This window comes from Brachypodium distachyon, chromosome 5 (assembly GCF_000005505.3).
Source record: "Brachypodium distachyon strain Bd21 chromosome 5, Brachypodium_distachyon_v3.0, whole genome shotgun sequence".
Classification (NCBI taxonomy): domain Eukaryota; kingdom Viridiplantae; phylum Streptophyta; class Magnoliopsida; order Poales; family Poaceae; genus Brachypodium; species Brachypodium distachyon.
Window position 1 is genome coordinate 6,301,298 of NC_016135.3, and position 16,968 is coordinate 6,318,265.

General features: G+C 40.9%; 1 protein-coding gene and 1 long non-coding RNA gene across 3 annotated transcripts; one reads left to right on the forward strand and one right to left on the reverse strand.

Moving 5' to 3' along the window:
* The first annotated feature begins 29 nt into the window (after positions 1-29).
* On the forward strand, positions 30-4,787 carry LOC104585296. Its single transcript, XR_001404880.2, has 6 exons — positions 30-459; positions 572-702; positions 1,480-1,526; positions 1,608-1,750; positions 2,787-4,201; positions 4,295-4,787. It is a non-coding gene; the product is annotated as an uncharacterized LOC104585296 (long non-coding RNA).
* A 508-nt stretch (positions 4,788-5,295) lies between these two features.
* On the reverse strand, positions 5,296-16,387 carry LOC100842396. Of its 2 annotated transcripts, none has more exons than XM_003579367.4 (11): positions 16,159-16,387; positions 14,956-15,056; positions 14,727-14,868; positions 14,308-14,472; positions 14,121-14,205; positions 11,407-12,113; positions 11,215-11,323; positions 6,561-6,616; positions 6,327-6,433; positions 6,146-6,233; positions 5,296-5,816 (listed from the first exon to the last, which is right to left on the reverse strand). In XM_003579367.4, exons 1-11 carry the CDS (start codon positions 16,333-16,335, stop codon positions 5,628-5,630), a joined length of 1,926 nt encoding a protein of 641 aa, XP_003579415.1. In that variant the 5' UTR covers positions 16,336-16,387; the 3' UTR covers positions 5,296-5,627. The 2 variants fall into 2 exon arrangements, with proteins under 2 accessions (XP_003579415.1, XP_024311599.1); XM_024455831.1 differs by having other exon boundaries at positions 14,956-15,037; positions 16,159-16,248.
* Between the last annotated feature and the right edge of the window lie 581 nt (positions 16,388-16,968).

Here is a 16,968-nt window from a genome sequence, read left to right on the forward strand (position 1 = left end):
CCGTAACAAAAGAAAAAAAAAAAAACCACGATCCCTTCAGCTCCCCTCCCCACCGACCACACACCCTCACCAAACCGTGTAGGGCCTCTTCGAGCAGCAGCTTGACAAGATCGACCGGGACGACAAGCCCACGGCGCAACCGTCCAGAGCGAGGAGCTCCGACATTCACCGGCGGCGGCAGTGCCCGCCTCTCTCTCCCTCCGGCAAGAGCTTCCCGGCGGCTCTCTCTCCTCCGGCGAAGCGCGCCCCGGCGACCCAAAGGCGAATCCCGCCTTTCCCTCCACTTTTCCCCGGTCGGTGGTGTCCCTTGACTCCGCACAAGGCGACCCGCCGACCTTCCTTAGCTGCGTGCGGTGCTGCGGATGGCCTCGGTAAGTCAGCCTAGCCAACGGCAGGTGGCCGTGGCTGTAGCACTGCTGGTTTCGCTGCAGCTGGAGTTCGCCGGTGCCAGCCCTGAAGGTCCATCTCTTTACCTTCTTCTCTCCTTTTTTTTAACGACAACTCTTTACCTTCTCCTCTGCTTCTCTGTTGTGTTTCCCGTGTGCTGATCTAGGTCCTTAATCTATTTTAGTTGCCATCTTGTGTTGGTACCGAATCTGGTCAACTGAAATTGCACGGGTGTCCTGCTGCGGCTGCCACAACGCTAGGACATGGCCGCAAAATCTAGCGCCTTGCAATTTTTTTTCTGAGGTTGCAGTTAAGGTACTGGCTAACTGTTAATTTCGCTGGAAAGTTCTTCCATTTCCTGATTCTCGTGAAGATGCCAATATTCAATTCATGCTAAATGTTATTGATATGCTTTGTTCAAATTGAAACACGGCTGATTGTTTAGATCAATTACTGTGTAGATGTATAAGCTTATCAATTCATTTATTCAGGATTAGAAGCCTATCAACAATTAACTGCATTCAGATGTAGATGTCTTCACGTGCATTATTGTAACTGCTTGGGCGATGAAGAACAAAATTATTCTTTAGATTCAGTACAGGTTTTATTGATTCAATTATTTCAAGATTAGAAGTTTCAGGTCTAAATTTGTGTAGTTGAGGAGTAGGTAGCTCATGTGTGTTTAATTTTTTTGGCAATACCAGCCGGATGGTGCTTTTTTGAGGTGCTTCCGTTGAAAATATTTGTCCAAATCTTTGCTTTTTGTAATTGCAATTAGATGTCCCTTTATCTGACTCTCATGATTGCACAAAAATCATGGCTTCTATTGAAGTGCATGAGTGATGTAGATGCTACAAAAATTATGGTCAATATCCAAACAATAGCTCAAGTGTGTCTCTACAATACAAAATAAGTTATGTGATCACAAAAGTTGTGTAATTATTATGTGGCATTATTAAGGGGGTTTGTATATGCTGGTTTTCTCACAATTCGGAAACAGAAAATATCTGTTTCGTTTTATCGACATTCATATTGCTGATAAATGAAATCCTTGTGATGTACTATCGCTCACAATTCATTGTCTCTTTTCAGCCAGAATTAATCACCTTCACCTTCTTGGCTTAGTCAACCAACTGCAGGTAAACGATATTTTTGGTGCTTGCTATGGATAAGTTGCACTCTTTTGTTGCGAATCTCATACAGATTTATTTTTGGAGAAGAATTCCTGTGTGAGGGGGCTTGCAGCGGCAAGGAGACTCGCATCATGCTGCTGCCTAAATTACTGCTGCGTTGCAATTGTACAATTTTTTCTGATCTGTGCAAGGAAGAGTTCTGCAAATCGCCACCTTGTCATGCCCAAAAGGTCTGTCACTCTTCCTCCGGTGATCTGCTGTGTTTCCTGTTGGCACTATAGCTTGTTTTTGTCGGATCAATGTTTGGTTACTACCAATTTCGGTTAGTTTTATTTCAATTGCAATGAGGTGGACACTAACACTCTTCCTGCTGGTGCAATATCTCGTCCTTCTATTCTTGGTAGTTGGCCAAAGCAAATTTTGTTCAGTATATTTACTTCTTTGGTCTGTTATGAATTAAAATTTCTAGGTTGAATCAGGTTTTTTTGCAACAAGAATATTCGATTGCTTCCTATTGTTTAGGGTCTTTGTTTCCGCTAATCAATTCATGTTCACTGCAATGATATTCAATTGCATAGTAGAGTTGGCCTGATCATAGGTTCCAGTTTTCTCTACAGTGACAATGTATAATGATAAGTATAAGCTAGTTATGCTAACCTGAAAACAGAATATACGCTACAGGAACAAGTTAACACTTTAACAAGGAAGCTACAGGCTACAACTATAGACTCTCTGAAATCAAAGTAGTGAGGTTCAGTTTAACTTTTCCTTATTGAGTTTTTGTACATTTCAATCAACCCCAAGCATCCGACAGACACTCAACCACAAAACAACGTGACATCATTTTTGTGCTACCAGGGATAAAGACTGTATTGTAATGTATATTAAGCAATGTCTAAGAGAACTTGCTCCGACAATCTGAATATGCATACTATAGGAGTATACCTTACTCCCTGGGTGTTGATTATTTTTCCTAGACAAAATTTCACGGTACTGTAATACAGTACTTCTCTGGAACAATCATTGCCAGGCCTATTGCTAATCAAAGAAAATAATTGTCATGATTAATTCAATCTGTTTTATTTGCTGGAGCAGAGAAAGGCTTGATCATTTTAAAAATAAGCTATAGCTCAAAGGAGCCTGTCCCTTTAGCTTAATAATCCGATAACATAAAAAGTTACATTTCAGTTTTTCAGAATCATTCTTTTTCGCCAGTGTGCTATGATAGTATCAGTATATGCTTACACACATGAACACTCAAAACAGGTTACACTTTGCTGGTTTGTCGTAACATCAGGGTATTGTGTTCAATTTAAAGTCTGAAATGCAATTCTTCCAGCAAGAGGTATTTACTTGCAAAGCTAGGATGCGGCAACATGCTCTCATGTGACATTATTCATATTCTTTCTCTCTTTCTAGATGTGTTTGTGTTCTTTCTCTTCAACAATTTGTGAGGTTGAAAGTGGTCATTGGTTTCTTTTCATCCTTCATGTATTCATGAGAACCTTTATAGTGACTAAAAGATTCAGTAGACACGTGTAGGAGGAACTAGCTTTGAATCATTCAGGAGTTTCTATTTCCTTAAAAAAAACTACAAATATTCCTTTTGTACACACTAAATATATAGAATGTGTTTGGGTCAATCTTCCAGTGATAGTGTGACTGGACCAGATCTTGACTTGGTGCATGCTATTGTTCAAAGTTCACATTGTATAGCGCAACAGGGAATTGGCAGTGGTTTTGAACTTTTGATGTCAGTGCTGCTGTCTATGTGACTTTTCTCTTTTCCTTCAGAGGACTTGCCATCTGTTTCACCAGCAGCAGTAGCCAAGCTGCAGTAGTGGCAGTTACCTGGAAAGCTTCGATGCATTAGATCGATAACAAATGGTTTTTTTTGTTAAGAAACCATTTTCCTTTGTGGTAGATTCGTGTAGCCGTTGTTCTGCTGACTATGGTACTCACTGTTAGGATAAATTTGCTGATTTAGAATTTGTTTTACGACGACTTGAGAAGCTCGTTTTTGCATCATCTAAATATCGTCTCACAAGTAGAAACAACAAATACTGAAATTTATTGCATAGTTGCATTCTGAATCCTGTTATTGCTGGTCAAACTAATGTTCATACTTGATTCAGTCTACCATCCTTCGGTTAAAACCATATTCGTTTTATGGAGTAGTTACGATAATCATTGTACATGTGATTTTTAGTGCAAATGCAGATAGTTATCTGATTAGACATTGCGCTAATGTATACACCAGCATAGGTATCCTGCAACAACTTTGACATCAGCCCACATAATAGTCTTAAATATCTGGCAGAAACTACAGGAGTTCCAATGTTCAGTTTTATTTTCCTTCAATAATGTTGAACTTAGCTAGGTGTAGTCTTGCTTTAAACGTTTTGATTTAAGTACCTTCTTTGTTATACTTTTTGTGCTTTGCCGATAGTTAAGGATTTGCATTTAACATAGATTGATCATACATTTTACCTAGTTAGTGTAAGTGTATATCAGTATATGAACACAATTTGGATTGTTGTTTTGCATATTGGCTAATGCTTTGTGGAATCTGCTTCTGGATATGGATTTTATGGAGAAGTTATAAGGGAGAGTCAAAACTACTGATGGATGGGCCCTGCACGCTATTATTTTTCTGGAGCAATGGTCTTTCTGAAGCACAGGTGATTGGTAGTGGCCAGGCAGTTATCCACGTAACTTATGTTATCTATCTTTCAGTTTGATCAGAAATTTACAAGTGCTAATCATCTTTTCAGATCTTATGAGGCAAAAGTGGCCTTTTCTTGAGAATATTAGCACTCTCACTTACGGCATTAGCAGAAAATGTTGCAAATGGAGTACAGCCTCTGCAATCTCGTCAAAAAAGACCTCTGAAGATCATCTGCCGAACATATTGTTCTATATGCAAAGAACTTTCAACATCTAAACGAAATTCAGGAGACGGATCCCAGACAGCTCTTGCAATTTGTCAGGGCTCTTTCAGAGTAGTTAGTTAGGATTGCAAAGTGATGACAATACCCATTCCCGAAATTAGTTAACTGTGCTGAGTTACTTCTAAGTTTTCTTTGCAAAGGAAAGAGTATACCTTATGTCCGTTTACTTTCACTTGAGTTGAGCTTAGGCATCACAGAAACAAGAGCGACACAGGAAATATACTTGTTGTATTCTTCATCTGTCTAGTTAGTACACTAAGAAGCAAGAGCGACACAGAAAATATACTTGAAACATTTTTCGTGTTATATTCTTGTTGATATTGTCTCCATCTGACGAATTCGCATACAGAATCTCAATATACGAAGCTGCATGTAACGTCAATTGCAAACGTAAATGCAACATAAAATTAGTTGGTGTATGCAGCTGCATGCAACGCGTGCAAACGTAGATGAACAAAACCCCAACACAACTGTCAGTTTTGCTCCAACGTAAGGTTTTTTTTTACCAGTGCATGTAATGTAAGTATCCAACACATGCAAACTACCAAAAGTTAACGGGTCTAGCACGGCTGGGACAGGCGGGTTAACGGGTCTAGCGCGGCTGGGACAGGCGCCCCCCGCGGGTCTGGCACAGCTGGGTCAGGCAGGGTGCAGAATAATATATGTTCGTTTAACTATGCTTAATTGGTTTTCATGAATTTTAAGATAATTGTATTTTTCAAAAATAATATTCTTATTTAACAGAAATTTTAAAAAATACGAGCGAACACACATTCTTAATTTCGTATTCTTAATTTCGTAGCAGAGCACGGGCATTTAGCTAGTGACAACAATGATGCGGAGGATCAACATAAATTTTGTATAGTTTGGGGCACATAACATGACACACAGTATGGCCGATCAAATTCTGTTCTATAGATTCGCTTAGGGTTGCAATGAATTTTTGTTGAGTTCCGGTAGCAAATAAAGCCTGCAATTCCTCATCTGAAAGAAATAACACTAGATCTGGAAGAAGTAACGCCTGTAGATGTTTGGAAAGCAGTAATACAGAGGTGCAAGATAACGTCTTCCCAGAGCTGATCCAGTAGTGCTAGTCCATTGGTAGGGTACCAAATGGCAGTCATATTTCTCTTCTCAACTGCTGCCTTAGATTCTTTCAGTTATTAGGGCAATTGGCAGCGGAATTTTCCATCACAGACTGCTCACGTTTCCACTGGAGATGATAACTAGACAACCTTTTTGGACTGGCCCCTTTCTGGAATGGCGGCGAGTTCCATGGCTGCGGCATCCCAGTCTGTTGAACAGAGACCAAAAATCCTGGAGGTGCTTCTGCTTTCCGCACTACCTGAAAATAAAGATGTTAATAGCAGAACCTTTGCCCAAATGCTGCAACTTGCATTGGTTAAACTATGTCTGACAGTGCAATTGAGTTCATGTTATCCAAAATTACAATGACTCCTACAGTTTTCTTTCAAAAAGAAAAAAAAAACTATATGCCTCTGTTTCTTCGAGTGCCTAAAGCGACAATATGAAACACCAAATGTTCCAATTTTCATGATAGGATATTTTTTAAAATCAAGATAGGATTTCTTGAAGTACGAAGCAAAACCTTGTAACTGAAGGAACAGTTCTGCAACAGATACAATGAGCTTCATTATGAAATGGGAGTCTTACCGTGAGAACTCTAGAGTAAAATGATGTCCCACTCAAAGATATAGCCCTCCCAATAGATTCTTTGTCAGCAAAAGTAACAAATGCAGCCCTGAGAAATGTCAGCAAGAATTAATAACAGGAGATCTTACAGATGACACACAGGTGAAAGAAAACAAAGTTTAAACTTGATATGAAAGAATACCCTTTTGGGTGGCCAGTATTCGCATCTGTCAACACAATGTTCTTAAGCACTCTCCCGCACTTCATAAAATGTGTTGACAATGCTTCCTTAGTTGCCGCAAAATGCACCTAAAACAATCGTCCAAGAACATGTAAATCACGCAAGTTATCTCTATGATGTAATTACAATTAAGAACAAAAGTTATGGTGACCCGTAGACAGAAGGAAAATAACCCGGTAGGTCCACTTTACATACATTTGTCACGAGAACAGTTCTAGAATCAGCATCGTCCTCTAAATTTGAATTGGGACCTACAAAAAAAATAGAAGACTAATAAATCTGTGGTATCTGAAGAATATTAAAAGTACAAAGGTTGAGCTAATAACAAAATTATGAATTTAATGAGAAAAATAATCCACACTCAGCACATAATGCTTTGTCAATGTTAAATCGTTGCTTCAGAGTACCCAGGCAAATTGTTGTCAATGGCAAACAAATGCTATGGGATTAAGTTTTGTGAAGCTTGGGTACCAGAATTTGCTTTGCATCTGAGAGAATAGGGTACTAGAATTTGGTCTGTATCTGTCGCATATCCATGGTCCAAAGGAGAAGTAGAAAGTGAAATCGCGAGTATCCTTGCGGCCTTTGAAAAACAGAAGAATAAGGCGAATAAAAGGGATATGAATGCGGCCTTTGAAAAACAGAAGAATAAGGCGAATAAAAGGGATATGAATGATAACAACATGCACAGAGGAAAGACGCAGAGCACCTAGTCGCCTAGAAGGTCATCTTTTTATAAAAATGATGATATCCTTCCCCCTACCCCCACCCCTAAACTGGTAAACAGGACCAAACGATGTGCATGAACTTGTCACAGTCATACATCTTGATGATATAGACACAACAGACTTAGTTTTAAGGAAAAATAGACTCAGCATGTGCTCAAACGCGTTGCAAAACAAATGATGGATGAGTTCAAGAAAAAAGTCAATGATGAATAGAAGCTCCAAAATTTTCTGTCATTTGCTGGAGCACACTAGATTGTAACGGCTTCGTTCGTTTACACCCAGTCCGGCGGGGATTTGGGCCCGATCCACGGGGATCACACTGGCCAGGGAATAATCCTGGCCCACGCGAATCTATCCGTTCGGTTAGACCCTAGCGGGCTTAATTCCCGGCCAAAACCTCCCCAAACCCTGTGGATTGACGGGGCTAAAAATAATCGTGATGTGTGGTTTTTTCCCGCTCGAACGAAAGAAAACTCCCATGTCGTTCATTATCCAATCCCTCTGGGGACTAACAGAACAAGATTTGCATCCAATCTCTGGGACTCTGGGTGGATTTAGATAAACCCAATCCCTGTGTAGATTAGTTCCACTAGGGGATTGGTTCCCTGGCAACCGAACGGGGCCTTGAGGGGCAGTCTGCAGTCGCAAAACTGTATTGTGCAATTATTGTAAGCTGTGATGGAAAAGTAGTAGGAAAGAAATTTATTGTTTTGTTTCAGAACCAAAGCCATGGCTTCCTGGCAAACCAAAGTGGTGATGCATGGGTACAGCCCAGTGTCACATGCAAGCTCAAGATGTCACTGTTGACACAACACAGCAGAGCTTGCCAGAGAGGATGAAGAGTTGAAGACAGTGAATGGGATTGGGGAAGAACAATGAGCAGGACCAATCAGCAGGCCGGAAAGAGAATGCAGGAGCTTACAGCCAAATAGGTTCAAATAGAGGTGTCCAGAGGGTACGTCCAATGCTGAAATAAAACTAGCTAATTCTCCGTGCTTTGCTACGAGATAAAGAATCTGGGCTCATGTTTTTTAAAATTTCTGATAAATAAGAATTATCTAAAAATATTATTTTTGAAAAACAATTGTCTTGAAAGTCATCAAAACCAATCAAGAATAGTCAAAAGATCGTGATACGTATAAAATTAATGGCAATTAGATGAGTCCATAGCCATTAAGGGGTAGTCTTGTTGGAGTGAACTCGCCGACCACCAACTCAGATCTTTATAAGTGTAAAGATTTCTGGACTGGGTTCCTGTTGACAGGATCTAGAGGATGGTAGGGAAAGTAGGTGCATGAGGGTTCTGAAAAGCCCGAGCTAAACTGCAGCAAATACATAAATATGAGCCGTTAGTACTTCCTCTGCATTGCCAGCTGCAGTCAGTGGATTTTGTTTTGTTAAATTATCTCGACAAATCCAGTTGTGCGAGAAACTGAGGGGGCTCTCTTTTCATTTATTCTGTCTGCTGACTCATTTGACAGGGCAAGGAAACAGCTCTCTAGGTGGGGTCTCTTAAGCATCGATGGCTTGGACCGACATGTCCCAAATCTGATACAGCAGGATATGGGATATGCCCATCCCTTTTTTTGAAAAATGGAAACCAAATGGGGGATACGGTGGAGGATCAGAAGCCCAATAAGGTCCAATTGGAACCCTAAGATTGCAGCCACACGGGCACCAGACATCACACGGGGATGCACCTGTCCACCCTCCTGGCTCGAGTTACCACGTTGCCGCTGTCTGGACCAGCCGGCCACTGCCGCCGAATCCCCAGGCCCCAGCTATTCTCCCGGTGGCAAGCAAGCTCAAGCAGTAGCTCGCCCTCATCTCTCCCTCCATCCCTACTCCCTCTTGTCTGCTTGCTACTGATTTGCTGTTCCGCTCCATCTCCATGGCTTTGCTGCTGTTCTTGCTGTCATGCTACCGTTGCTGGTTTGCTGCCGACACCCTTGCTGCTTGCTGAATTCTGAGTTGCTGTTGTTGTTCACTTGTTGTTGCTGGCCAGGAAGCATGGCATCTGGGGGCAGTGACACGGCTGACAAATGTGGACAACTTTTATCTCATCTAACATTGATAAAAGTGCCATTTTTGTCTTTATTACATGGCATTTTTTATTATTTATATAGGCTCGATGTATCCTGTATGGCTGTTTCTGGAAAATGCCATATCCCGTGTACCCGTATCGGTGCTTCATAGGGTAGGGTTAACAAACCTGTTTTACAAATTTTGGGGGTACAATATGCAATTTCATAGCTGAGGGGAGCCAAGTAGACACAGTAGCATGTACCAGGGGATAACAAGACTTTCCTATCAATAATGTAACTTTCTAAGAAGACTGATTGATTCATTTCAAATAACACAGATTCTTGCTTTTTATATCTGTTATAAAATTAAAAGATTGATTATCATCCTATTTTTGCAATAACATCCAAGAATCTTTAGCATGCTTTACCACAGATCCACAGTTATGCACCATTGTAGAACGATTCGCCAACAAACTGCCGGACTGCAAGATTTGACAGTCTAGTTTTTCAAATAAGTATTAAGGTCCAGTGGAATAGAGAGAAAGCTCGCCATTTCCCTAGGGGAAAGTCCATTTTACTGACCTCAACTATCACATTTGTTCACTTCACCCCCTAAACTATTTTTTGGTCCATTTAACCCCATACACTATTGATACTTCACCCCCCTTGGGTGGTTTTGAATGTTGAAAGTGGTTTTGCCCACGTGACACCCGCGTAATCCAGGTTCTTTCATCTGTTTTATCCATGTCACCTCTTTCTTTTCCTCCCTTGCTTTTACTCATATTTGATTGGACCTGCTGTGTCCACCCATCTGGACCTTGCTGGCACAGCCTGCTTGGCTCTATCACTATTGCCGCTGGCATTGCCACTTCGCTTAATGCCGCTTGCACGCTGGCCCTAGCCTGTACTTCAGGTTCCTGTCCAGTAGCGCGACCTCATACAGCGTCGGCGCAACCATAACCTTCCCCCCGTCACTACTCACTAGACTAATCATGTGACGACTGTACCTTGCAATGACTGGTGCACTTGTGCCCATACAGGAAAATAGCAATCCGCAAACTCACAGGCATACGTGCCAAAATGCTTAGGGTATCTCTAATGTACTATCCCTCCGTCCCATGTTTAGTGACTTCCTATTGCATGTATCTAGACACTTTTTAGGCATAGATACATCCATATTTGAGCAAATTTGAGTCACTTAATATAGGACGGAGGGAGTATATGGTCATCCTTTTCCATAAGCTGGGACCCACATAGCTTATCTTTGCTACTCCCACCGTCCCATAATATGAGGCACGCACGCATCCCTATATCCACAATTTGATTAATTAAATATGCATGTTTTTTAACAAAAAGTACACCATTAGATTCGTTATCGAAAGAACTTTCTAATGATATAATTATTTAATTATTTAATTTATATTTAGTTAGCTAAATTGACGATCTAGGGATGTGTGCGTGTCTCATATTATGGAACGGAGGGAGTATTTTGTTTCTTGCTCTTGACGTGATGTGTAGCTCTTTTTAGAAACAGTGAACACGCTTACACATTGTTGTAACGCATTGAGGGTGACGTCTCTTTCTACAACTCATGCGTGTACATGTAGATACGATGGTACAGGGGCCGATATATCAGTTTAGCTTTGTACTGGATTTTAAATCTCAGACGATATAATTAGGACCCCCCATATAATCAACGGATGAGATAATTTAGCCCATGTGGATGAATATGGTGGCGTTTTATCCTTCTCTTTTAAAAATATAATAGATGCTTCATGTTTCAACTAGCAAGGAGCTCTTGCTGCCAAGAAAGACAAGAGACCATACTACAAACGTGCAATGTGATGACCCTTTTTTTTCGAACACATTCTCAAAGCATATTGACCTAGGTCACTACTACTGGCATTATCAACAGACAAGTAACAGCAGAGGACTGAAACACAGCAGTCTTGTGTTACACATGACCTAATAGATGTGCAAGGACAACCTGGTAAACCAACTGCGGCGCATCATTAATAATAGTATTCACCTGAGGTTTCTTCAACTGAATTTATTCATATAGATACAGAAACGACCATAAGCAGCAAATAGACAAACCTGATGGTGGAGCTCCTTGCTTCCCGTTGTTTATCTGTGCCTGCTTGGAGCGAAGCTTGAGCATATCCAGTTCCATCTGCTTTAGCTTTAATTTCACATCCAACATCTCCTGCATAATCAGTTATGACAATCACTTCAGGTAACTAGACAATAGCAAATAGTAAACAACTTACTCATCAAACAATGGCTTACATCCTTTACTGGTTTGTTACCACCATCTTCACGCACAGAAGATCCACTCTTGGACTGTGCAGGGCTGCTAATTTGCTGACTTTGCAAAACATCAGTTCCTGAATTTATCCGCATAGTTAACTGAGACAATTTGTTAGATGCTGGTACATGTCCTTTTGATGATTTATTACTCGCATGACATGCTGACTCAGAAACTGCTGCAGGTGAACTCTTCGCATCAGATGTGAATTCATTCAAACTTTTACTCGGAACACTTTTTACTGGCAACGGTGAACTGGACTTCTGGTTTATAACATCTCTAGTTTGATCGTAATTACGCTTCACATTACCAAAATCTAACCGACCAATCAGCCTGCTTCTATTGGATTCCCTGTGCTCATGTGCTTTGTCAAATTCTGCGTTACTGCTTGAAAACATTCTGGAATTTGCTTTGTCAAATAAATCCCCTTCTGTACTTAAGTTAACGCAGCCTTTCTGTTCATGCTCAGCCACAATTAACTTGGGCTTCTTATCTATTCTATTGCCAACAAGCATGGTCTCAGTTTCTCTAGCTAAACCCTGATCCTCTATTGCAGGCTTCCCTAGTCTGTCCCAAACATTGCGGCGTCTTTTCATGGATTCTGTCACTTCACCACCGTCAGTTCCCACAGACACAGGCCATCGTCCTGTGGAAGCACTTCTTCCAAGGTGCTCATTATGGAGTTCCTCTGCATTAGGTTTTTGAACAACAATTAATCAACCGCAAAGAGTATAATGCACGTTTGAGTTTAGCTATTGGCTATATGGTGACAGCCTACCGCAAACTTATAACCAGGCCTACTGTGTATTTTCCAAATAGATTTTTTGAAGAACAAAAGAGGAATGAGGCTCAGCTCAGTGTAACAGAAGTAACTTTAGCATTTTTGTTATAAAAATTGCAGAATAGTTGCCAATTGAACCTAAAATTGATAGTACTCAAGGATAAGGACGTGCATTTTCTTATTGCATGCAATAAGATCAGAGTCCATGCAGATTGCAACACAAAACAGTTACTCAAATGGCATATATTCAGCTAAACAAAATTTAAGGTATACACTACGAAAAAGCAAGTGGTCATTTTGACGAAAGGACAACAGAAAAAAATCGTTATAATGTCCAGATATGGTGTCTCCTTAAGGATTGTGTGTGCAACATACTTTCACAATCCGGCCTTTTTTGGCATTTCTTTGACTCTCTTTTTCCATAGTACAATGTTCTTTGTGCAATTCATTTGTAAGCAAATAGACAGAAACATTTTCCTATAAACATTTTTCATTTGCACCTTCAATCGTGTAGAAACCACAAGGGAGTTGCGATCCAGAACTTCCAAAGCCGTCCAGTGAGTTTTTCCTACAGCAAGTGTTGGTTCGGCAGTTTTGATTGGAGTTGTGTCGGAACCACCGAAGTGCGTCTTCTGCAGGAAAATGTTTTTGTGCGAGTTTGGAACACTTCCGACTGGGTTCAAGTTGGAAGTTCCAAAGTGGAATAGAAGTTGTTTTTGGCTTCGGAACCTCAGACTTGACGCGTATCGGAACCTCCTAAGTCAAACAGAAGTATTTGCTCTGAGTCTTGATTTGGTTGGAACATTCAAGTGACTGCTGCCCGGAACTTCCAAAGTCAAGGTCAGCTCTTTTGTTGTGTTTCGGGATGACCGATGGGTGTATCACCGAAACTTCTGAGTGGCCATGACTGATTGTGGTAGGGAGGTTCTGGACTATTGCTTTTCAAAACTTCTGTAGTGGTCGAAAGTTCCAATCACCAGCACCGAGCAGCCGTTCGAATTTTGAAGTCAGAACTACCGGACATAGTTTTCAGACTGTAACGCCTCGATTTTTGGGGTGCCTATAAAGACCTTTCCCCTTGTGGTTGGGTAATGCTTCCACTGTGTGTGCATCCATATGAGAGCTCTCTTTCATCTATTGTGATCTGTTGAGAAAGACTCCTGCAGTTTAGATTGGAATTTATTGGACATTCAAGCAAGGGAACTTCACCAAGCCAATGACGAATCTTGTTACTCTTGAAAGGTGTGCACCTCTAGCCTGTTAGGGCGCTTGGAAATCTTCAGTGTGTGAAAAATGCCAAGACGTTTGTGAGGGTTTTGAGATTTCCCAAAGATCCACCTCCAGTGATTGGGAATGGGCTTGAATATCTTAGCTCAAGGAGATTAAAGGCGAGGACTTTGTGCCTGTGGGTCTCTGCGACCAAGCCTCTCCAACAGAGACATGCAAGCTATTCGGGAGAGACAAGATGAAACAAGAGCAAACGCATAACATATGTTTTTTTTTTGTTTGGCATCCATTTTTTTCACCATATATTTGTATTCATGCAATTTTAAAATGCAACCAGCCAAGAAAGAAAGCACAATTATCTTCTTTGGGGATAACATCCCATATCATTGAATAGAAGCTGGTCAGCCTTTTTTAGGTGCAACAAAATGCTGCAGGCCATAAAAATATTTGTAGTACAAAGAACAGAAAAGAATTGATTCTGATACAAAAGGTATGTGCAATACTGACATAAAGATGTGGTTTAATCTAGACTAGATATCACAAAAAAATTGATAGTTTTTCTGGGTCAAGTATGAAGTTATTTGAAGTAACAACGTAGCAGCCATACGATAAATGGTTTTAGCAGAACACTGTCCCAGAATTGAGCTAAGATGCTGACACAATTGCATATGAAAAAAAAATGCTTGCCTTGCACCAATGCATGTTCACTCATTGCAGCTAAACCAGATTTTAGCATGGAGAAACTTCTGTCACCTGTTGCACTCCGATCTTTCTGCTCTGACAAACAATCATCAAGTTAGATGCCTCCTTTCCACAATACAAACTACAAAAGGAGGAACTTACTAATAGAGGCAATGGTCTATTGAGTATTTACCTTCTGAAGCTGGCCCTCCCAGTAACTTTTGTCACCAACCAATCTTTTAGGAGAAACAACAACAGTTGAACTAATGCGTCGCTGAGCCACATTTTGTCCGTTAGTTGAATCAAGCTTCTGAAGGCCATTATGCTCTTGTGGTGATGCCGAGACTTCTGATTTTACCTGATCAGCAGTTAATCAGTTTGACTGAGCACTCTCGTGACTCGTGAGTCATAATACTCTACAGAATTTGGGCATTTCAACTTGAAAGATGTAATTGGATGTTCATGCAAGTTCACTTTAGTTAATATATTATGAAGAAAGTCAAAATGATGTATGGCGACTAATGATTGTAATAGGAAGACAGTAACACCAAGAAAGTGAAAATGATGTGTGGCGACAAATGATTGTAAGAAAAAAGACGGTAAGAACCTTACAATATGAGCATCTCCAGGTTGGGTACTTGTAGCCTTAAAATTTTTCTTGTCATTTCGGTTCCAACTCTCATTTGACAACCCATTTTTTGCAATAGAATCATCAGCCAGTGCTACTGCCTTTTTGCTGAGATAACCCCAGAGCCTGCTTAGCCATGCAAGAAGAATCATGAAATCATTAACGTACAGAAATCAAGAACACAGCTAACTGAGTAAAGGATAGCTAGAATACCATGCAACAAATTTTGCACTATCATCACCAAGAAAGGCCTCCAAATCATCGCGTGCTTGATACTGATGTTTCCCATTACAAACTAAAATTACAATGTACTCCTTTAGTCAGGGAGAAAAGCAAAGAAAAATAATCAGTGTTTATGCAATTAAAGGCTAATAAAGCATATGGTTTATATATATTAACATGAAAATTGAACATACCATGGACAACTCAAAAAGCTGAACCTTGTTTATTTTAATCAAAACAATGCAATTAGAACTCAGTTGCCTAGAAACAACACTAAAGAGAATAACCTAGTTTGCAAGCCTGGCATGCAACACAGCAAAAATGAAGAACAGAGACAGCTGTCTGATTGCCACCTATAAACAGCGTCAACATAATGATCGATTGCCATCAGTGTTTTTCCTGCTGGAGATTATCAGTCTTGAGACAGATAAATATTGGTTTGCTAAATACATTTTGCACCAGCTCTCAAGTCCGCTTGAGGCATAGTTATGTAAAACTTTATACTAGGAGTCGGAGACAGCTTTAGTCAAATTATCTGAGCTCGCAAAACACAAGGCACGCCCCCAAATTAATCAAAAGGAAGTCATAGGTCATCACTAGATATGATTGAAACATGCCAATACCCAATCTCCTTTCTCCTTATGTGAATATCCTTTTCAGTTTCCCTAATTAGTCACATCATGCGGATTACAAAAGGTAAATGGCTTGGAATCAAGTCTATGAGAGATGAAAGGAGGTATAAGGAATAGATAAGGACTGTCTGTGAGGATTACGAGACCTCACCTACACACCAGTGCTTATGCAATTACGGCTGAGACTGGCAATAAGCAGACTCCCATTGTGCATATGATGAAATTTAGTCTGTAACTTCTACTCCCTCCGTCCCATAAAGGTTGGCACGGATTTGAATTAGAGCTAGTTCAAAGCCGTGCCAATCTTTATGGAACCGAGGGAGTATTGGACATCCTACGAAAAGTTGAAAACAAGCAGAATGTTCCCTATAACCTAACCCATCCCCTCTCATACGTATATATTTCACTTCGCTTGCAACTCTCGACCCAAACAGAACATTCAGTAAAACTGGACAAACACCCATCATCTATCCAGAACCAAACAAATCCCCCACATAACCGCAGTAGCAAGCTATAGGGCTTAAGCGCGAGAAAAAAGGAGGGAAGATTTGGGGTGCGGTACCGCGAGGGTATCGTCGGAGTAGCTGCCGAGGAAGCGGGGGAGCACGTCGGCAACGGCGGAGCGGAGGGCCGCGGCAGCCGGCGAGAGCCGATCCATGCGGAACGACCGCTCCTCGGCGGCGAACACCCGCCGGAGCCGCCGCCGCAGCTGCTCATCCGCATCCGCCCCCTGCCCCATCTTTGGCCTTTTGGAGGTGCCGTGAGAATCTTCGAGTGCCTACTGGCCCCAGTCTCTGTTATGTGTCAGCCTCAGCCTCCCTGTGTGCAACCGTGCGCTGTTCTTTTTGTTTTAGCGTGGTTTCCAATTCGCACGCTCCCAGCGTTTGTCAGCGAAAGAGTAAATCCATTTTAAAACTTGTTCTCGTTGAGGTGGATCATATCTAGCCTTAATCTTCAAATCCCTGAATTTGGCATCTTCAACTTTTCAATCTCGGTTTGGCAAAACATGATTTCGCAACTAAAGACCGGGATCAGGTAGTTGAGGGTGCCAAGTTCAGGAATTTGAAGGTGATGGTTTGATGTGGTTTAAAATGAACTTTACTCTTGGCAAAACATCCCTACGCAATGAAAACAAATTCAAATGGGTCATCAATTGTACTCTTGCCTCTTTGATTCATATGATTAGAAAAATGAAAGATGTTTGCAAAAGTTTGTTTGATTGGACCAAAATATTTCTTCGAAGAGTAAACTTTTCACTAATTGGATGAAAAAAAATCTATGAAATGTAGAATTTCAAGCCTACAAACTTCCTATTGAAATCCTTTGAATCAAAGGAGCCCTTAGTGTGAAAAGGTTGAAAAATTTAGGGTGA